Source organism: Cheilinus undulatus, linkage group 5 (assembly GCF_018320785.1).
Source record: "Cheilinus undulatus linkage group 5, ASM1832078v1, whole genome shotgun sequence".
Lineage (NCBI taxonomy): Eukaryota > Metazoa > Chordata > Actinopteri > Labriformes > Labridae > Cheilinus > Cheilinus undulatus.
In genome coordinates, this window is record NC_054869.1 from 47,026,423 (window position 1) to 47,050,080 (window position 23,658).

Here is a 23,658-nt window from a genome sequence, read left to right on the forward strand (position 1 = left end):
TATGACAAAACACCCATCAGTCTGAAGTTTCTACCCTTTGGCAGCCTGGAATCCTTAATGATCCCATAGAAATATTGAATTGGGACAAATCAAAACCTTGGAATTGAACTGTCATTCATTTTACAAGCAAAGAGATCATTATTTAATGATAGTAAATAGTATGTTGAACAAAAAGAGGTCTATGCAGTATATATTGATTTTCTTTTGTTTTCTGGTTGGTTTGTTTGTTTGGTATGCAAGTGGAGCCTTCACTGCTGAGAGTAAAAAAGAAAACAAAAAAGAATGAGCAGCTTACCGCACAGCTGTCTCTCAGGGCATCAAACTTGCGTTGGATTTCATCTCTGTGTGCCTTGCAGGTATGACAAGAGATAGAGAGGAACATGTTTTTACTGCCTTGATCATATGATAACAAAGGAAACTTGATTTTTCCCTCTCTCTTACTCTAAGCACGGTGATCTCCTCCTCAGCCTCAGCAGTGGTCTCCTCAAGCTCAGTCTTGGCTTGCTGTAGTTGGCTCTCCAGAGCATGGCGAGCTGCCTGCAGGTTGCTGATCTGTGATTCACGCTCTTGAAGTGAAAGGGTCAGCTCTGTCACCTGACGCTTGATCTCCAGCTTCTGTTCCTCATGCTCCAGCCCAATCTAAGGGAGAGAGGCAGAAATGGGCCAGCCAATGTGATTCACACTTAAGAGCAGACACTTGAAACTACAACTCCATAGACAACTTTCCTGATTCCTTTCCTTCTGTTTTCTGTTACACTGCAGTTAAAATCAGGGATGTTTTATAAGGGTGTGTTTTTCAGCATATAAAATTACAATGACAATTTGGTTTGGAGTCAGTAACATTTTACACACGAGTACTTCTGACGTATGCATAGCTTTTGTAGTATTTTCATTGTTCAGAATCTCTTAATCTCTTAAGTATTAACAGCAGTGCATAATGATCTAGTAACAACTTCAACATCTCAATAAACAACATATTTTAATAGCTACATCAATGCAGCAATACAGTGTGAATTAACAAAGATGTGGCCTTTGTCTGGTTATTCAAAAACCAGCCTGGTACACAATAATTTCATAAGGATACGGTCCATTCATACAGGATATACAGAAAAAAAGACCACACATTAACCTGCAACTTTGCCACCATTAACAGTGACTCCACTCTGCACTGCAGTTTGTAAAGTAAGCAGGGCAAACTGAGATACATTCAAGCCACATGTAAAAATAGATGTTTTTCTCCATATCTGTGTATGCACACACTCTCTTTCTCATCCCCATTCTATAAACAATGGATAGTGAAGACTACTGCTACTACTACTACCCATAAAGTTTTCCCTCTTCTCCTTCTGCATCTTTAATAACAATAATAAATTATTCTTACACAGAAAAAATGTAATGTGAAATAAGTGACTGCATAAATCTTCACCTTTGAGTCATTATTTAGTAGATGTATCATTGGCTGTAATCACAGCTCTGAGTCTGTGTGGATAGGTCTCAGTCAGTCTTGCACAACTGGACATTTCAATTTTTCTCCATTCTTCTTGGCAAAACTGCTCATGCTCTGTCAGGTTCAACAGGGATCAGGCATGAACAGCCCTTTTCAAGTCAAGCCACAAATTCTCTCTTGGACTGAGGCCTGGGCTTTGACTCGGCCACTTCAGAACATGAATCTCACTGTTTTTAAACAATTTCTGTGTAGCTTTGTCTGTATGCTTTTGGGTCATTGTCTTGCTGGATAATGAATCTTCTCCCAAGCCATAGTTTTCTTGCAGACTGAATAAGATTGTCCTCCAGGACTTTCCTATATTTTTTCCCATTCATTTTATCCTCTCCCTTTACAAGCCTTCCAGGCTCAACTGCAGAGAAGCATCCCCACAGCATGATGCTGCCACCACTGTGCTTTACAGTGGCGATGGTGTGTTTGTGGTGATGTTCAGTGTTTGGAGTCCAGCAAACATACATATTGTCATTGAATTGAAATTGCTTTGTAGAAATCTGTATCATATCATACGATTTTGTTGTAATTTCTAATTCTTTTTTCCAGATATGCCATACTCTTAAAGAACCTGAAGAATTATACACAGGAGTGCCACACAAGGACATTGTTAAGTGACCATAAGTTATAAAATGAAAACTGGGAAATAAGAGTTAACCAGTGCTTATTTCATCAACTGAAACTATGGCTAAAAATGTTTGTTGACTACCTTTTTTCTCACAACAAAAACTAGACTAAGACAAACCAAAAATAGATCTTTGATGACTAAAACTTACTTAAAGTTATGTTTTGTTAGTTATGTTTTCATCAAGATGACTAAAACTAGACTAAAACGCACTTTAGTTTTCATCTGACTTTATTATATTTCTCTACTGTGGGTAAATCTATCAAAATGCAATGCATCTGTATCTATTCTGCTTCTCAGCTATAGAGAGTAAGGACCACAGATTTGGAAGGGTTCAGAGAACAGACTACCATGACTTGGTACCAGATTTAGGCAAGAGAATAAATGCTTGGACTTTTTATGGACTAAAACTAGACTGAAACTCTAAAGGGTAGAAATGACTAAAATGTGACTAAACTAGAAGACATTTAATCTGAAGACTAAGACTGACACTAAAACTAACAATAGCTCACAAAATTTACACTGGAATTAACCCTGTGAGTCAGTCACACTCAGAGAGTAATCCCCCAAACCATGTAAACATTTTGTACCAACACTGGTGATGGGTAATGGGATACTAAGTTTACTGTACTTTTGTACCTGCATTCAACACTTCACACTAACAATATGACTCCAATGAAGACCTGCAATCAGAAGTTACCCTCTTACAGCCAATTCATAACTTCTATGACTCTCTGTGGTTTATTTATGTCTCTCCAGCCTTGTTGGTCAATTCTATTGAATTTACAGATTACTTTAAGCCAGCTAGTACAACCACGGGGTTTATTTATGAAATAGTATATCACTGTTTCCTTAAAACCTTATGTTTATGACATTGTTAGCCTCTTAATTGTGGCTATGTATCTCTGCATGCTATGTACAGTGAAGCTGCTTGCAGTCCAAGTGAATGGAGGTATTAGCCACAAGATATGAGGCTAGTGATATCTCTTTAACAGATTAACTTCCATTTCACAAAGCATATTGTACAAATGATAATCAAGTACAAACACAAAAAAAATCTTGCTCTTATTTTGCTATAAATTGCTAAAATGAGCTGTCAAGATATCAATGGCACACTTGTTATTCTAATATAACTTATTTCTCAGTCAGACAGAGACAGATTTGTCCTGATCTCTGGAAGTTCGGTGTGATATCCCCAGTAAATAAAAACTGTGAAACTGTGGCTTTTTTGTGAATCAGCCAATTTCTGGAATGGAGCTGATTTACATGGAAATGGGAAATTTCTTCCTCAGATGACTGCATGAATCATTTAAATATGCAGAAACACCAACAGTGCAAAGACACACTGTTTGCTCTGCAGCACAGTTAGGGGGGCATTTAACCCATTATGGGGTTTTTATGACTTGCTGTCTTTTTGACTTTCTGCTCCAGTTTAGAAGGTGCAAAAGCAAATCAATCCAGCCATTCTTTTTTTTTTAAATCTTGTAACCAATATAAAATCGAGTCACAACAACAAAGGTCACTATTATTGTGCCTGGAGTTTTGTCCTCACCTCTCGCAGTCTTGTTTCCAGCTCTACCACACGACTCTTATTGCTTTGCTCCTGCTGACTCATTTTTTCGAGATGCTCCTCCAGTTTGGCATTCTGGGCCTCCAACTTTCCTGCCTGAGACTCCAAGTAGAACTTCTGCTGGCGAAGCTCTGAGATCATCTCCTCCTGGGCTTTCCTGCCAGATCAACAATCATAAATGCAGAAAGTGTAAAGGAGAGTGCTTCCTGATTAATGTGTACATATATTCACTAAGTATAACCAAGGTACATCCTGATCATTATATCCCAATAATCACAAGCACTGCTCACACAATTTCTTCACATCATCTTATATGATGCCACATTGAAGAATATTTTGCATTGGATACTCGGTTGAAAAGTGAGGAAATCAGTGTTTGGTAGAGTATTTCTTTGTTGTAACAATGCTCCTTGGCAATAAAAAAGCCTGTTAATTCCCCTTTTAAATGGTGCCACATTTGTAAGGAACATGCATTTGTGGGATGAGCGGCAGAGCTGACTATGAGGAATGCATCCATGAAAAAATTTCCAAATCGTCTCTGCCAAAGCTAAACAGCTTATTCTAAACACTGACTCTTGTTTGGTGTTTGGTTGATCGGGTGATTGAAGTCTGCAGAAACAAGACATACTGGCAATTTAACAAACAGGAGCCTCAGTCATGTGTGGAAGAACCATACTCAGCCACAACAGCCTGGTACCTCTTCCTCATGCTGGTTACACGAATCCAATGCTGGTCACACGGCTGTGGGATGGCATCCCATTCTTCATCTGCATGTGTAGCAAATCAGCCAGTGTGGTTGTGTTGGTCACTCTGGCATGAAAAGCAAGCCCAAGCTGATCCCACAAGTGTTCAGTGGGTTGGAGATCAGGACTGCTGGCAGGCCTTTCCATCCCCTCCACAAATTCTGGAGGTAGTCTCTTATAAACCCCGCTCTGTTGGGGCCAGCGATGTCATCTTAGAGGATAGAGTTTTGTCCCAGACTGTGGAGATATGGGATTGTCATTGGGTGCAGAATCTCATCTTGATATCTCTCTGCATTGAGATTGCCTCCAGTGATGACAAGCCTTGTTTATACAGTGAGAGAGATGTGGCCCCACACAATCAAACTGCAATCTCCAGAAAATGTTGCTCTTTCAGGACAGCAATCAGCATAGCATTCTCTGCATCTTCTCCACACTTTTACCTTACAATCCAACTGCCACAGGCAGAACCTGGACTCATCACTAAACGTAACATTCCTTCAAATGTTCTGGTTCCAACTGCCTCCTAGCAGCCTTATAGCGACAGCAAAATAAGCAGTTGGGCATTGGCAGAGAAGATTTGGAATTTTTTTCATGGATGCAATCCACATACTCAGCTCTGCTGCTCATCCCACAAATGCATGTTCTTTACAAATGTGGCACCATTTCAAGGGGGAATTAACAGGCTTTCCAACAGTGTAAGATTTATTACCAAGAAGCATTGTTACAACAAAGAAATACTCTACCAAACACAGATGTCTTACTTTATGTTCCAAGTTTATATTCTGTAAGAAAAAAAGTGATTGAGTTTTAATACTTACATATTTTTCTGGGTGTAGATACTGCTATTGGCTGCAAGTTTATTGGCTTCAGACAGCTCAGAAATTCTTTGCTCCAGGCTGTTCATCTTAGATTCCATAGCATTAATTGTCTGAACAGAAATGGAGGACATTTGAACTTGTATTTTGATTGAACATTTAAATGGGACCAGAGAAAGGCTCATTAACATTTGCTCCACAACCACCAAATGTATGTCAGTATGATGAATGTTAAATATTTCCAGTGCCACTGCCAAGCTGGTCATCCCTTACCGCCTTCTGTTCACTGATGATGCCGCATTTCTCCCGCACCTCCTCCTCGTACTTGCTCTGACTGGACTCCAGCATCTCCTTATCAGCCATATCCGCCTTCATCTGGGCCTCCAACACCTGCTCAATGCCAGGCAGCCCACAGAACCATAACCAGGATATCACTTAACAGGACAGAGAATGTGAAGGTAACTGTAGATCTCATAAGCTCAGATCACACCCACAACTTAAAAAGTGTGTCTACCAGACATATGTAGCTCAGAGCACTCCCCATAAGAACTGAAGATCAGGATTTACCTGCCTGTTGTTAAGTAGCATTAATGAGTCTGGAGATAAGTGTGCTTTAAGTGGGAAAAAGTGCCAGTATTCTCTTTAATCACCTGGTCATACTGTGCCAAACAATTACAGAAATAATTTGGGCGATATCATCCAAAAATGTTATCCTAGTAGTTTTTTAGCCAAACTGCAATACATGATATATATTTGGATAATTTCTATTAACAAAGACATAACAAAAAACATGGTCACTTCTAAATCAAATTCATCTGAAACAAAAACCAAACATAACACTGGTACTTTTATTAGCTGACCCATGTCAACACAAAAATGAAAAATTACATAAAATAAACATGTTTGTTGGACTCTTGCTTGTGTCCATAGCTGGCTTTTTTAGCGCCCAGCCCCTGGTTGAAATAAAGCCCCCTCAGCTTCACCTGTTGTCGTCGTCGTACTAAAAGCGCTCTCAGTTAAAAACTGTTCAGCTTTATGAACAGCACTGCTCTCATCAGTGTCACTTTTCCCTCAATTGCCAATCAAAATCAAGAAGGGGCGGGACTTCTGACAATACTCATCTTCTTTCTTTGGTAATTTTCAGGTCTGAAGCTGCTGCTGATGTCAGGACAGGATTCCTTTACATTGTCTGCATGTCTTCTGTGTGAGATTTCTTTAAAATATGGAAATATGAGGCACATAGAGCTATTTTAAAACAACATTACAGATTCTACTGAGGAAACCGGGATCCATTTTTAGTAACGTAGCAATAATAAGCGCTGGTGAGAAACACTCTGGAGATGAGGTCCTGAGCGCTGCCAGCACAAAAAAGCCAGCTATGGACATGCAGCTTTAATGTGTTGCATTTAATTGAACCTTTATCTTGTCTTCATAGAGCTTTTCCTTCTGTTTCAGATGCGTCTCCAACCGCTGGGCTGTAGCATGAGTCTCTCTTAGATTCTCCTCCAATTCCTACACAAAATCACAAATTTGAGATTAGTGACAGGATGCTGGTAATGTGCATTTTTGCTTTTGATCAGCCTTACCATGAACTAATATTTCTCTCAGTTGCCAAGGGGATTTGATTGTGATGGAGTCAATGAGATAAACTGTGCTGAACAACCCATAGTCAATCATTTCTGCTTGTTTAATAAGGAGTAGGATCTGTTTAAATTCATAACAGCAGCAGCACGACTGCATTCAAACATTCATGACTTTTGAATATTTAAGTAGAGTAACACTTCGTATTTAGCTTCACTGTTGCATGAGTAAGTGGATTAAGGTGCCAGTGACCGGTGACTTTTGATGTACCTGAAGGTGGCTGACCAAAGCCATGCTCAATCAAAATTAGTTATGTGCAGACAAGGCTGCCCATAAGGGAGAAAAAAGGGGAGAGCTTTCTGGGGCCCAGACAGACTGGGGGACCCACGGAGGACAGCAAAACAATGATCTATTGTAAAGTTAAGCTGATACATCCATATTTTAAATTTAACCTGAATAATAGCAACTCTTATCAAATAAACAGATTTTTTTAAACTGTTTTTTGCCATAGTAAATAGCCCTCCTAAAAACGAAAATCAATTTTCTTAAAAACAGAACAAAAAAAGGTTAAAAATAGCAAAAATGGGTTAAAATTGATAGAGAAGGTGGTAAAGGTGGAGAAGGTGGAAAATTTGTGAAATTGGAAGAAAATTGGTTAAACTGGCAAAAATGGGCATAACAAATAGTGAAATGTGGTTAAAATGGGCAAAAATGGATATATAAGTGGTTAATAGTGGTAATAATGGGTCATCAGAGGCAAAAATAGGCAGAAAGTGGCAAGAACTGGTTTAGATGTGGTAAAAACAGGCAGAAAATAGGCAAAATTGGTTTAAAATCAACAAAAATAAGTTTTAAGTGGCAAAAATGTTATAAAATAGGCAAAATTGGTGGGAGAAAGTGATGAAATGGGTTAAAATTCAACAAAATCAGTGTAAAGTGGCAAATGTGTAATTTGAAAAACACTTTTTTTTTAAGGAATCTGGAGACCCCCTCTAAGTGCCCCATGTTGAGAACCACTGATCTACACGATAATGGTTATTGGTTACCAGCTGAGTAGCTACCTTCTAGTTAACCCGGGAACAAATGCATAGATAATAAGTGGATTGCTTAGTAATTCATCAGTTATCAATTTGGTGTCATATATTGTAAACTGAAGCATCATACTGAGGAGTCACTCAGTAATTAGTAAGTAAGCTGTCCCTTATTTGTTACCTTGTAAATCTGCCATTTTCTTATGATAAAGTAGATCTGTAAGTCTTTTGTGTTGTCACCATGGAGGACCTGATTCATTTGCTCTGAGAAGGAAAAGGTGAAGATGGAATTTCACCCAGAATCCCCGCCCTATATCTATATGACTCAGCAAATATTCTAACCTTGTAGCTATCAAATACTCTCTTGAAACCTGCTTTTGTTTTCCCTTGTTCTGGCTTAACAGAGCTCAGAGCAGAGTCAAATTAAACAATAAGCAGGGAGTTGACTGATGTGACCAAACTCACCAAACAGAATTAACAAACATTTTGTTCCACCCTTACAGATGCAGCTGAACTAGGAGGAAAGTGAGAGATGTGCTGTCCAAAATCCGTCCATACACACCCACACTAATTAGTTAAAGTAATTGAGGGCACTTGTGTGGGTGTACAATGGCTGTGTGGGAGATTTAAAATGAGACAATATTTTGTCGAACGTTTTGTTTTGCAGGCCTACTTTATTCTTTTAATGGGAGAAGTTAAATTTTTAATCAACACGATGTTACCAGAACAACCTGATTTTCTTTTTTGAGAATATCATGTAAAAAGCTGCCGCCCCCCCCTCTGAATAACAATGAGACATGCTTCCCTCGCATCCACTTTGATTACTTTACTCAGCAAGAGAAGTGAAAGGTGGAATACCAGGATCTTATCCGACATCTGCTGAATCTGCTGGGCTTTGCTTTGGATCTCATCCTTCATTTTCGTCTCTCGGCGCTCCACAATCTCCAGCCTTTTCACCTGGTTCTCGAGAGTTTTCCTGCCATCCTGCACACACAATAACAAAATTGTCTCTTTTCTTTTTTTCTTTTCTTTTCTCCCTGCTATGAGAAAAGTACATTTCATTGAAATCATCAAAATCTTGCAAACTCCACTTTATGAAAGTGAAAATATTCCGTGAAGTTGCTTCCATTTGGTCAGTTAGTGATACACCTTTGTTTACCCCTAATTATTCAAGGCTCCTCATATTGGCTCCAAGGAAACTTTATGCTTTATTGAGTGATTTCACAGGAATCAGACCACATGCATCACTTTTTCATTGACTTAACAATTTACAAATACCAGTGGTTTTATTTACATGTCAAATGTGGTTTCACGACATCTCACAAGAGCTTCTCTCAAAAGTAAATGTAACATTTTTTTTACCATTGGCACTACTTAGATTAATACATATGTAAATATTTATGCAGAATTTATCTAAATTATCTGATGAATTTTTTGATAGGGCACAGCATGCATACTTAAATAGAAATACTTTGACATATTATGAGTAAATCCTTCAAAGTCCTTGGAGACAAATGAAGATTAAGGCAGTTTGCCTGACTGCATCTTTCTTGCACTCTTACACTGAAGGACTTTCTAAAGTGGGGCTGAAAATGCAAACCAATTCCCCACATGGACTCCAGAATCCTTGAGCAACTGCTATGATAATTGGCCCTTTGTTAGATCTCTGATTGGTCCACTGACACACCAATTAGAAAGCCCGCTCTCACAGCAACCGTTGCTGGGCTCACTTTGCCCAGGCCAAGGCTTTTCACTGCTTCTCGTTGAAATTGTGACCTTAATTCTGTTACTTCAGCATAGTTAAAAGTAAGCTTGGGATGTCTGCAAGAGTGATTCCAGATATCCACATGAAAATCCTGAGTGTTTTTCATCCTAAACTAAAGGTTAATGATGAAAAATGCCTCCTTTTGATTTGACTCTGTGGGCAACAAGCTGGCAACTTAACCCTGACAATCACTCAGATAAGTTTGAAGGAAAAAACTTTTTAATGATGACAATGCTGGTTACGTAAAGTTGCAAGAACATTACTCTATTCCAAATTTAGCAACATTATTAGCTGTTAACATTAGCTAACCAACAAAGCAGTTAACCAGTATTCATATTAACTTACAGGTTAATGTTAATGCTGGTCTTGTAAGAAAGGTTGGAACGCATAACACATGTTGACGTGTTGTGGGTGGACAGTTATTGTTGGTGCCAGTTTCTAAACATCTTCAGTTAACCTCGTACACCCCACTCTACAAATGAGGACGAAATTATTAGCCGCCCTATGGAAATTTCACTTTTTTTAAAGTACTTCCCAAGTGCTGTTTAAAGGAATTATTAACACAGCTTTTCCAAACATCCTAGTTTTATTTTGGATGTTTACATTATTTTTATTCTGCACACAAAAACAAAGCCCCCCTGATTCTAATAGTCAGTTGTGTCTCCATTTTGCTGGATAACAGCCTGCAGTCATTTGTTGTAATTTTCAACAAGTCTCTGACTCGTCTCCTGAGGAATCCCAGACCATTCTTCTTTGGACAATCTCTCCAGCTCCTCCAGATTTGAGGGTCTTCTGGGAGTCACATTCTTTGGTGTGTTGGATGACAAAGTGACTAAACCCAAACCAGGTTTTGCGGCTGACTGTTTAAGGTTTTCTTTCAAAATCTTCACATATCCTTCCCCCTTCATGATTCCCAGTTCCAGAAACACTGAAGCATCCCCACAGCATAATACTCCTACCGCCATGTTTCACTGAAGGGACGTTGTTCTCATCTCTCTTCTTTCTCCAAACATGAGCAACATCTCTGTGGCCAAAGAGCTCTAGTTTGGTCTAATCTGACTCAAAGGCAAGCTTAAAGTATGCAGAATCTTTCAACCGGGTTGTCCTTAGCATACTTAAGTCTGGCTTGAAGGGGTCTCTTCTGCAGAAGTGGACTTTTTCTGATCCTTAACTTCACAGTCCATTCCCGTTCAGGGTTCTAGTGATGGTCTCCTTGAGACTACAATTCCTGATTTGGCTAAGTCATTCACTAGTTTAGTAGCAGCTGTTCTAGGGTCTTTAGACACATCTCTCACTAGTTTTCTTTCAAGTCTTTGAAATCTTTCTCTTTCTACCTCTGCCAGGCTTGTTCTGGACTGTGTGGCTCTATTTGAATTTCTTGATGATACTTCTCACTCCAGTTCTTGACACTTGGAAACGCTGTGATAACTTTGTAGATCCTTCTCCTGCTTTGTGAACATCAATAAATCTTTTTCTTAAGTCTAAGCTGATTTCTTTTGTTTCTGCCATGATGCTTTCTCCAGTGACAGCTAAAACCCTTCAGTCCTTATGCAGTGTGTAAATTTGAAGATAACCCTCAATTTTAACTTGATTTTACAAGCAAGTACATTATTGAACAAAAGTGGTTTGGGCTATGGGCAAAAAGGTCAGCTCTAAAGGAAGTTAACAATTATAGACCTTGGTTGTTTTTGTGAAACAATCTTGTTCCTGTGTGCAAAGTAAAATAATGTAAGCATCTAAAATAAAAACAGGATGTTTGGAAAAGCTGTGTGAAAAAATCCTTGCTCTGTTCAACAGCCCTTAGGAGACTGTCAAAAAAAGAAGTTTTAATAGGGAGTCCAATAAATTTGTTCTCATATGTATAATTGCCTTTATTATTTCACTGTCTCTGGTTCTAAAAGAATCAAATAAAATACAGATAAATAAAAAATGAACCCAAGTTAGACAAATTGTGGGTTATTTTGTTTTTTTTTCAAGTGGGAGGAAACCCAGTGAAGACAGCTTTTCTCAAACCTAGTACCAGTCACCACTGAGGATGAGGGTGGGGTCATTTTTGAAAACTTTGGCTGTAGTTAAAAAATTTAGTTACCGATCATAAATCTAAAATACTTACATTGATAGTTTTGAATTATAGTTGCAGTAGTTTAATTTTTTTTTAAGTGACTGATCATTTTTGTGTGTAGGGACGCCTGAATGTGGTTGGCATAAAGGTTTAACACATGATAATCTATTAGAAAGAAGTTTACTGATTTTTATGTTAATATTTTAAACTACATTATTGTCTAACAAATGGCCTGCTTCATTACAGAATACATCCAAAAGTTTTTGTTCCAATAACAGCTGTCTACAGACAGTTGGTAAATGCAAAAGCAGAAGCAGGAATTACTGAGCCAGTCAAGAATCAGTTAGTAAAAGGTCACACAAATACTCATATATTAGCAGATAAAACTTCTTAATTCACACAAGGTCACATCCTCTAACATGAAAAGCTTTATGAAAATGTGAGAAATACCAAAAATAGACCATTTAATTTCTATCCAAAAACAGGAGATCCAAAACCCCATGAACACACATGTTCTCCTTTAAACTCTCTGATGTGATCACTCCGTCACAGCTCAAGTGTTCCTTAGAAGGTGCAAAAACATGTTGACAAGAGAACATATGGGCTCTTAGTGCTCAGACACCCAGGACAGATTTATTTATGCAACACTTAGAACAAAGAGGTTTTTGATGTTGTGGTACAAAAAATGACATACTACATGCAACACCAAGAAAAAACAGGCAGGTGGCCAGAGCACATATATGAAGAGCTGTTTGTGTGTACAGTGTGTGAAAACAGAGGATGTACCTCAGTCTCACGAAGGCGTCGACGCAGGCTGTCACTTGAGTCTTCCTTGTTTTGAAGTCTCTCCAAGTCTCGCTCCAAGCGCTCTTTGGCCAGTTTCACAGTCTGGAGGAGGTCTGTAGCTTCAGCACTGGCCTTCAATGACTGGGGATAAATGAGGAATATCAATGAAAACAGGCTTTTACAGGTGTTCTTTAAAAAAAAAAAAACCTTAAATGTAACAATTCGTCTACCTATATTGTGGAAATTACATGAGCTCATGCCCAATCTGATTACTAAATAAAAGGTAGGAGAAAACAAAATTACATAAATATAAACCTGAAAAAATGATAAGAGTACAGATGCATCTCAAAAATTAGAATAGCATGAAAAAGCTCATTTTTTTGTGATTTAATTCAAAAAGTTAAACTTTCATATATTCTAGATTCATTGCATTCAAAGTTAATATTTCCTGACCTTTCTGTTTTAATGTTGATAATTACAGCTTACAGCTCACAAAAATCTAAAATCCACTATCTCAAATATCAGAATATCATAGAAAAGTCCATTTTTTTTGTCAGTTATTTCTTACAGTCTGGTTCAGTACACACAACCACAGGGAAGACTGCTGACATGACATTTTTCTAGAAGAAATAGAAGACTCTCCCCGAGGAGGGTAAGCCACAGAGGGTCACTGCTGAAAGGGCAGGCTTTTCTCAGAAGCTATATGTGGCATACTCATGGAAAGTTGACTGGACGTGGCTCCATGATACGTCGCATAGGTGCAGTTATTTGTTTAAAGTAGCTCCAACCAATTACTGTGTGCACAAATGAACATAATTTTCTAGATAATCAGAATTTCTGTTTTATAAATTCTTTTCTTTAATTGGTGTTTTGTGATATTCTAATATTTTGAGATCGTGGGTCTTTTATATCTGTAAGTTGTAAGCCGTAATCATCAACATTAAAACAAAAAGTCTTCCAATATTGCATTGTGTGTGAGATGAATCTAAAATATACAGAAGGTTTACTTTTTGAATGAAATCACAGCAAAAAATGGAACATTTTCAGGATATTCTATCATATTTTTTGCAATGCATCTGTAAAATACATAAAATAAAAGACAGACCTCCATTAAGCACAATATAATGCTAAGAGGTCTAAGATAAACTGGGGACACTGGGCTGTAATACTCTGGTCTTTTAAGTTTATGTGTTTAAGGAATAAAGGAAATAATTTAATGTAAACAACTGGCTCTCATCTAGCAGCTCTAAAAATAGCTGACATTAAACAAACTAAACTCTGTCACTTAGACAGACATTGCTACCCTCCTGATTATTTAATGATGTAGCCTTAATTGAGTCCCAAGTGTGGGTCCTGTCTGCACTAAAACCTCATGTACTCTTGGAAGAAAAGATGGGCTTTAAATATTAATCTCTATGAAAAGCAGGAAGGATGAAATCATGTTTACCAATGAACCAGAACTGTTAGATTGCTGTTAATTAGGCAGGAACTCTACATCAAAAAGACAACTTAATTGTTTTCAGGCCAAAGATCACATACGACTGCAGACCACAATTTTAGAAGTGGAAAGACAGAAAAGAAGAGGTCAGAGAGGGTACACACAAAGTTTATGCAATCATCTAAGTGTTAAGTCCTGTTACCACTCTTGCATTGGGAATGCAAGCTCATACTTTATTCATTAATCTCCCCAGTAAAAAAATACTCAACCTTGGCAAGCTTCTCTTGAAGATCTTGAATCTTCATCTGCTGCTCAGCATTGCTCTAAGAAAGAAAAATACAGCCATTATGATGTCTAAACATCTAAAAAACGATTAAGCTTCTCAATCCTTGTCAATGAATACAGCTTTGATATCAATATATTTTAGTTATCCTCGCCAGCTAGAATATCTGTAACAAACTACCTTCTCCAACTTGGCCATCTGGTCCTCTGCTTCTGATTTGCCTTGCTCTTTTGCCTGCAAAGACATAAGGCACCCTTAAAATAAATCTAAAATGATTATAGAAAGTTTACAGCAAGGTAAAAAAAAAACATAAAGAGAATAAATGTTATTTTGAAACAGTGAAGTTTCACAAAATGCGTACAGTGTGTGTCAAATAAATCATTTCTTCTTTCCCTATAATGTTTAGGGACAGTTTAATCTTTTCTTCTAAATTAAGAACTGGAAAGACCTTCAGTATCCTGTGCTGGTAGTCAGCAGCCTTTCTCTTCAGTTCCTCACTGGCATGGCGAGATTCTTTCAGCTCAGCCTCATACAGATCACTACGGCGCCGAGCAGCAGACAGGTCCTCCTCCAATTGTCTGATGGAAACCCTCATCTCCTCCAACTGGGCATGGTACTCCTGCACAAAGAACACCAAGATGCTCTTGTTTGTAATGCCATTATAAATCATTCTAAGAGACTTCCAATGCTTTTATATAATAGCACAAAAAGTCTGGAAATTTGTGTCTGGTAGATTATTTCTTTGTTGTGACAAAAATTCTTGGCAATAAATCTTACAAAGCATGTTGATTCCCTTTTAAATGGTGCCACATACAGTATGGAAACGCTATCCTCCAAGATGGCAACACTTGCCCCTTGCCCTAGAGTGGGGTTTATCAGAGACTACCTCCAGAATTTGGGAGTGGTGGAGAGGATGGAACGGCATGCCAGCAGTCCTGACCTCAACCCTATTGAACACCTGTGGGATCAGCTTGGGTGTGCTGTCCATGTCAGAGTGACCAACACAGCTACGTTGGCTGACATGCGACAAATGCTGGTTGAAGAATGGGATGCCATACCACAGCAGTGTATGACCAGGCTGGTGACCAGCATGAGGAGGAGGTGCCAGGCTGTTGCGGCTATGTATGGTTCTTCCACTCGCTACTGAGGCTCCTGTTTGACTGTTAAATTTCCAGCATGTCGTGTTTCTTCAGACTTCAATCATCCGATCCATAAAACAAGAGTCAACAGCAGAATAAGCTGTTTGGCATTAGCAGAGAAGATTTGGCAGATTTTTCATGGGTGCAACCTACATACTCAGCTCTGCTGCTCATCCCACAAATGCATGTTTCTTATGAATGTAGCACCATTTAAAAGTGAAATAAACAGGCTTTCCAACAGTATAAGATTTATAACCAAGAAGCATCGTTACAACTAAGAAATAATCTACCAAACACAAATTTCCTTCCCTTTTGTGCTAGATTTACATTTATGAGCAGACAGTATACTTTTAACAAGCCTTCCATGGCCTTGTCTTGTAAAATAAGGCTTATAGATTTACCATGCAATTATAAAAGCTTCATTAAACTTTATAATACCTTTTAACATGAAAAGAATGTATTACCAGCTAACTTATGCTACTAGGACAAAAGCATTACCAATCATATAAACCCAAAGAAATGAGAGGAGAGGACAGGAGGCCGAACATCCATAAAAGCTGCAAAAGCATTAGTAAACTAGATTATAAGTCTCTGCGTTAAGCGGAAAAAAAGCTCTTAGCAGCCATGTTGTTTGACCTGAATTTGTTCATAATATCCTAATTAAAAGCCCTGAATCATTGTAAGAATAAACACTTTTAGAAAATATGTTTTCTTTTTTAAAGAAATGCTTGTAAAAAATGTAAAACAAAACACAATAGACAACACATCCTCACTCCCAACTTGTCACTTAGTGAAGATCGGTCAAGACCCCTACGCGTCAGTGTGTGACAAGCTGGGTACCCCTTTTTAAGTCCATATGTAATGTCCATAGACGATAATAGAGCTCCCTCAGTGGTGGTATTGTACACCATAGGACCAATTCACCTTTGCTGCATTCAATAGAAACAACCCAATTAAGACAAATAAAAGGCTAGCATAGAAACCATTAAGTGTCTTTTGTTCAAGTAATGTGAGTTCTCTTTCAAACGTGTAGAGAAAATACAACCATACTTGTAGTGCAAAATTTACTAACTACACAAATGAATAGATGAATAGACACACAGGAAGAAACGTGGTGAAAACACTCAGCCACAGCATTCTCTGTTTAATGATAATCAGTCACAGCCTTTCAGATCTAATTTCAACCATCCCATCAGCTTATGGGCACACTGGGCTGTCTGTCAGGCTAATAAAAAGTAACACTCTTCCACATTCAGAGAGCCTGACTATCAGTCAACACCGATTAAAACAAGTGAAGTTGACAATATCAGACATGGTGAGAACATACACCCAACACTTTATGGCCACATGTGTGACCACAGATCTCTGAGACTTTGTAATTGGTCTGATTGGCCAGTGTCTATCAGATTAGCGTAATGCACATTTGTTTGTGTGTGGTCAGTTGTGTCGTGACTTACTACCTATAGAGTATCTAAATAACCCTCTGACACTCCTAGTTTGCTGCAATTTTGTTTACTATGATGATAAAGGCGTTACTTTACCTCTAGTTGGCTCGTTGCTTGTTACTCATTATTCCCTGTGTATGTTGGTTGGGTAAGAATATCAGCAAGCCAATCAGAGGCAAAGTAGGGCAGGTCACACTTAGCAGCTCTTTGGAGTTTAAAAAAATGGACATTTCATCAACTTGCTTCTATCACCTTATTTTACACTGGTCTCAATAGCTGAGGCCAAGCAGCTGCAGCTGGTGGTCAATGTGCAAATACAAACTATACCACTGTGTGTTTGTGCACGTGAAAAAAAACTCCATAAAGTTCAGAAAAATCAGCATATTTACTTAGAAAGAAATGAGTAACTAACTGTTACTAAACCATTAGTTCATGGTGTAGATGGTGAGTAACTCCTCATTAAATTTTTTGAATATGGAAAGATTACTTCACAGATATCAACTGTTCGATGAGGGACTCAAAATTTTGTATACCATAGATATAGGGGAACACATGAGGCTCGTGAGCCATTAATTGATAGGTAGATATTATGTACTATATCTTACTACTAGTGCTGTTACTTGACTTAAAAAATTAATCAAGTTAATCACATCACCGCTGATTCCACCGCGGATTTCTACACTGGATTAATATTGTTAACAAACAAGACTTGCTCAAAGTTTTGGAGCTCTTTTCAGCATTTATCTGAGCAGCTGAAGAGAGAGTGGTGTGACCAGGGCTTGATCCTGTATTGTTGTTAGCGTCTTTGCTAACATTAGCAAAGATGTACTTTGCCCGAAGACTTGGTGTGCTTCAATGTAAAGACAGTTCATCACTGCAGTATGTTCCCACAATTTTGGTTTAATTTTAACTACCATTCACCAGCTTTTTAAAAAGAAAATTGCCATTAAGCAGACCTAAGTCTGTCTCCTAACTCATCACTGCTGGCTGTGTCTGACCCTCTCACCTCTTCACCCTGAGGCATGTAAACATCCACGCTGGACGACTACGGGAGGAATTTGTGGTCAAACTTAGTCATATGATTAAATTGTGTTACAAGCGTTAACGCATCAATGCCCTAACAGCCCTACTTACTACTATAATAGGCAGTATTTGTGGTCAATCACTAATACACTAATTATTACTCTTAATTAACTGTGATTAATATATTTATGCTAATTCTAGCATTAGACTGTTGTTAGATTTGAATTTTATATTTTACCTATGATTTATTGCCCCACATACTACTACTTTACAGGTATTGTTTTAAGTTAAGTTTTAGTCTGAAAATAATGAATATCTCTACAAGCTGGATAGCCAGCCCATAAATTATTCTGGTACTAACGTCTTTCACTCACACAAGGCTCACTGGATACCACTCATAAGTCCACAGTGCTTTTTCAAATGTATTTGGTTTAAGAAACTAGCTTTACATTTATACACTTATATAATTAAACTTTGTCAGCCTTCTGAAAATTCCAAAAGAAAAGCAATGAACCCTGTAGAAGAAGTAAGACTTGTTTCTCTGTCTTTCACTCACAATTTTGCGTGTAAAAACTATCTTCTTCTACAACTTAAAACACAGCTGAGACAAAAAAGACAAAGACAGCATTTAGCTTTTGAGCTAGACAGTTTCCAAGCTGCAACTGCTGCTGACAAAAGTTGCAGTTTTTCATTAATTTGAGGTTGGCTACAATCAGCTGGGACTCCATCTGTTTGCTTAAAGATGTAACCAAATGACCCATGTTCTTATGTGGATAGGCCAACTTCATTTACCACATAGACATAAATAACAATTCGCCCACACAAATGATGTCTCTAGACATAGAAAGGAACAAGAAAAGATTCTTCTTTAGTCTCTAGACCTCAGTGAGATTTTCTCTGAGCACATGATTGCAGGCCTCACCAGCGTTTGCAGAGACTGCTTTCGCTGAACATGAAATATCTACAATCTCCACTGTTTGTTGTTCCAACATTGCATGTCTTCTGCATGAGAAAGATAAACACAGCAGTCATGTGACAGAGCGTGGGAGACAGATGCTTTTCATGATGAAATGCTGGATTAAGCTGGTCTAAATGCCTTGCTGAGTTGCACCGCTGGGAACACAGAGCCAGAAAATATGCATGAGCAATTAACTATTTCTATAAAACTGAAGAGACAGATTATCTTCCTCTGTTTCACTCCAATCAAACCGTTTCCCTCTCCAACATTTTCATTCAAGGTTTAAAATTTCTAGTCATCTGATGTGAGAGTGAGAATCTCCATATCGGCCAAATGTGGTTGTGTTAAAAGAGATTGTCAGCATATAAACAGAAATATGAATTCAAAACCAAGATAACAAGCTGGGAAAAGCAAAGAAACATAAAATCATTATGTAAATTTAAAAAAGGATTTTTAAATAGATATGTAAAAAAACAATGAGCAATATGGTCTGATATTAAATATTAGATATCAAAAGACTTAAAGTGTCTTAAAGTATTTGCTGGCAAAAAAAAAAAAATCACATTTATTTTAGGGCTGTGAGCTTCAATGTCAGAGTGAATAGAAACCTGAATAGAAACAAAAACATATAATGTAAAATAAATAACTGTATAAATATTCACCCCCTATAAACCCACTGACCTAATTCAACAGAGGTCCAGCTAATTGGTGCTAGTAGTCTCACAATAGCACTCCAAGCAACTCAGAGAAAAGAGTGAACATCTCCTAGAGTTCAGTTAAATCCATCATCAAGAAATGGAAGGAATATGGCACATTTTTAAATCTGCCTAGATCAGGATGCCTGACTGTGCAAGAAGGAGAATAGTGAGAGAGGCCACCAAGACACCTATGACTACTCTGAAGGAGTTGCAAGCTTCAGCAGTTGAGATGGAGAGACTCTGCATACAACAACTTCTGCCCGGGTTCTTCACCAGTCAAAGCTTTATGGAAAAGTGGCAAAGAGAAACCAGAAAACTTACCAAAATCTCAACTAGTATTCATCAAAAAACATGTGGGAGACTCTGTGGTTAAGAAGAAGAAAGTTCTTTGGTCTGATGAGACCAAAGTGGCCTGTCTGGCCATCAAACAAGACGCTATGTTTGGTAGACACCAAACTGCACATCACCACAAACACACCATCCCCACTGTGAAGCACAGTGGTGGCAGCATCATGCTGTGGGGATGCTTCTTGGCATCCCCACAGGGAAGGCTTGTAAAGGAATTGGGGCAAAATACAGGAAAATGCTGGAGGACAATCTTATTCAGGGCTTGGGAGAAGATTTATATCCAAGCAAGACTGTGACCTGAAGCATACAGCGAAAGCAGCAAAATGGTTTAAAGACAACAAGGCAAATGTTCTAGAGTAGCCGAGTCAAAGCCCAGACCTCAATCTAATAGAGAATTTGTGGCTGGATTTAAAAAAGGCCGTTCATGCTATGTCCCCATCAGGGATGTAACAATAACCGGTATCACTATAAACCGTGGTAAAATTCGAGATGGTTAGTATTACCATTTCAAATTTTAATTACCTTTAAAACCGTGTTTGATTACCGCACTTTGAAAACTCACGGTTATACTGCTCAATTCCTGGAGAAGCCGCAGCGCTCTGTGGCAGTAATGCAACTTCATGGATGCCAGCTGCCATTAAACACCATAGAAAAAGAAGGAGCAGCACTCTCTGAGACTCTGGTATGCGTGCGCAGTTTGAAAACATGGCAAGATAGAGCGCGAGAGCGAGAGAGAGAGCGAAAGAGCGAGAGAGAGAGAATGAGAGAGAGAGCGAGAGAGAGCGAGTGAGAGAGAGAGCGAGAGAGAGAGAGCGAAAGAGCGAGAGAGAGGGAGAGCGAAAGAGCGAGAGAGAGAGTGAAAGAGCAAGAGAGAGCGAAAGAGAGAGATTGTACAAAAAGGTACATGAAACAGTGAAAGTGTTCTTTCTGTACCAGTTTTTCTTAGATCTGTAAGACTAGATCTAGTCTTGAGCACTGAATGTAAAGAAAAGTATTATTGGATCTTATCTACAATTTGCACAAAGTGCAGCTACCTCTTATAGCCGTAAGGTGCCATCTTTACCGCACATTTGTATGTTTGATGTTAATGCTTTAATGTTCTGCCAACAAAGTACATTGTGTGTGTTATTTATTTATTTTTTTTTAAACTTAGTTAAATGATTCAGTGTGTTTATAAGTACTTTTGGAACATTTTGAGCACATTTCAACAATACCGTGATAATAATGATAATCATGATAATTTTGGTCACAATAACCATCATATGAAATTTCCATATCGTTACATCCCTAGTCCCCAAGCAACCTGACAGAGCTTGAGCAGTTTTGAAAAGAAGAATGGAGTAAAATTAGTGTCCAGATTTGCAAGCCTGATTGAGACCTATCCACACTCAGGGCTGTGATTGCAGCCAAAGGTGACTCAACTAAATAGTGACTTGAAGGTGGTGAAGTTTTTTATGTAGTCACTTATTTTACATTACATTTTTTTATTTCTGTTTTTACTTTGATATTTAAAATGTTTTTCTCTTTTTGTAAAAAAAAAAAAAAATTAGAATGGCCGTCTGAGGCGGCAGTCCCACACCTAAGCAGCACCACTGAAGAACTTGCGCTCCCATTGATTACTATGGTGTTCAAAATTCGAAGTGCGAGAAAAACCGAACCGGTGTGCAGATCATCACCAAAATCTAATCAATTCTTCCCTGTCACTATCCCAATATTCCATGAAAGTCTGGTGAAGATCCAACTTTCCGTTCTCAAGTTATCTTGTACATATACAAACAAACAAACAAAGAAACAAACAAACAAAGATACGGAACCCTTTACATAACCCCCTGCCGATTTCATTGGCGTGGGTAAATACCAACAAATTATATCACCATGATTGATTTATAAAACCAACAAAAGGGTGAAACATCCATTTGAGTGAATACTTTTAATTGGCACTGTCTAGTTCTATGAAGCAAAGTGGATTATTATTGTTAATACTAAATAGAATGAAGAGTTATATGTTTAATATTTGATGTGTGCCATCGTAAAGTACATGAACATTCTATATTTGGGTCCCTAATATGGTAAATGTTGGGAAACCCTGCTGTAAAAACCTATTTTAATGACTGATTAGTAAAAATACATTTTTATATTACTTTATGTGAAAGGTTGCTGGGAACTTCCTCAAATTTATATGCATAGTGTAATTGATTTAAATGCTAATGTTCAAAATAATTTCCTTTAAAGGTTTATTATGAAAACCTGTTACATAAAGGATTATTCAGAACTGTGTGCATTTCTCTTGAGCATACTTGTTCTAATTTCATGCTCTTAAATCAAGTGATGGTCAAAATATCTGTTGTTGGAGCAGTATGAACCAAGGCCTCAGCACCTCATCACGACAGCCTGCCCACTGCATCAGTGCTCTCTTCACTCGTAGGTATATGGCTCTCATCACCATAGCAACCATTGCACAATGTATTCAGTGCTTGGTAACCAGCACAAGTGTAGGCTGTGGAAAACAGGTTGCTTTTTCTATTACTCTTTTTTTAAACGGTGCATAATACCAGGAATATGATTTATCATGCTGTGTACTTACTGTCCTTGTCTGTCAGTCTTGTAACTGCTTATTCTCACTGTTGCCACACATGATGATTATGTAAGAACATTAACACCGATAACATGCCACATCACATTAGATTTCATAAATAAAAGGCTGAATGTACTCAAGGCCACCCATAAGGGGAGATAAAAGGGAGAGCTTTCTGAGGGCTGGCCAAATGGGGGTCAGGAAAATCATGGTCAATCGTGAATTTAAGCTGTCATAATCATATTTTACATTTGTCCAGAATAATAATCACTTATCAAATAAACTAAACAAACCAAAAAAATAGTAGTAGTAGTAGTAGTAGTAGTAGTAGTAAAATAAAGCCTTTAATGAAAACAGAATGACCCTTTTCTTGTTTTTTGTTAATGTTCAAAATGTGGATGGGCACCCTGACTGAAACATTTAGAAAGGAATGCCAGACTTCATAGGTAAGCCATGATGCACACAAAAATCAAGATGCCAGATAATAAAGTAAAAGGCAATTAAATTACTTAAAGTGAAAAATAATCAAATAACTGCAAAAAGAAAAAAGTAAAAAAATTGGCAGAATTGTTTTTGGTTGAAAGGAATAAAAAAATGTATAATGGCAGTAAAAATGGGTCAAGAAAGACAAGCATGCAGAAACGGTGAAAAACTGTCAAAAGGTGGCATAATATGGGTTAAAAGAGGCAAATGGCAGCAACAATGGGTTAAGAAAGGCAAACATATGTGCGAGAATGGTGAAAAACTGTTGAAAAGTGGCAAAATATAGGTTAAAAGAGGCAAGTGGCAGGAAAAATGGGTTTAGAAAGGTAAAAAAGGGCTAAATGGGTGGAAAAGTGTTGAAAAGCAGTTAAAAAGTGAAAAAATGGTTAAGAGTGGCAAACACAGGTTAATAGAGGCTAAATATGTCAAAATGGGAAAAATCCGGCAAAAATAGGAAAAAAAGTAATGAAAAGGGTAAAAAAAAAAAAAAAAACGGGATTAAACATCAGAACCCAATAAAAGTTTGACACACTTTTCAGCTCCAAAATGAGGGAAGTGTTAGCCAGGACAAAAGCTAGCACCAATGCTACTGACTCAACACTCATTAAGGGAACCAATCACAACTGAGGAGGGCCCATTCACTGGGTTTTTTAGGGGCCAAGCTATTTCTGTGGGCAGGCTTGAATGTGCTACAAATCTCATGTCTCCTTTGCCATCAATGGTATTCGTATTTCTAAAGGAAAAAAAATCCCATTGAGATGGCCCAAAAGATACCTGATATTATTTTACACTGGG

The 23,658-nt window shown here is 38.0% G+C and overlaps 1 protein-coding gene across 10 annotated transcripts in view; it reads right to left on the reverse strand.

Annotated features, from left to right (window-relative positions):
• The window catches only part of LOC121509871 (citron Rho-interacting kinase), an 85,709-nt gene that overhangs the window by 45,594 nt on the left and 16,457 nt on the right, over positions 1-23,658 (reverse strand). For 6 of the 10 annotated variants that reach the window (XM_041787635.1, XM_041787629.1, XM_041787636.1 and 3 more), the window contains exons 5-15: positions 14,643-14,813; positions 14,375-14,428; positions 14,181-14,234; positions 12,474-12,614; positions 8,719-8,844; positions 6,665-6,760; positions 5,522-5,638; positions 5,252-5,361; positions 3,673-3,856; positions 442-639; positions 296-349 (exon numbers count right to left, since the gene is read on the reverse strand). In XM_041787635.1, the coding sequence (XP_041643569.1) occupies positions 296-349; positions 442-639; positions 3,673-3,856; positions 5,252-5,361; positions 5,522-5,638; positions 6,665-6,760; positions 8,719-8,844; positions 12,474-12,614; positions 14,181-14,234; positions 14,375-14,428; positions 14,643-14,813 (1,305 nt within the window). The remainder of the gene's footprint in view (positions 1-295; positions 350-441; positions 640-3,672; positions 3,857-5,251; positions 5,362-5,521; positions 5,639-6,664; positions 6,761-8,718; positions 8,845-12,473; positions 12,615-14,180; positions 14,235-14,374; positions 14,429-14,642; positions 14,814-23,658) is intronic. The other 4 variants (XM_041787630.1, XM_041787634.1, XM_041787628.1 and 1 more) reach the window with 1 other exon arrangement.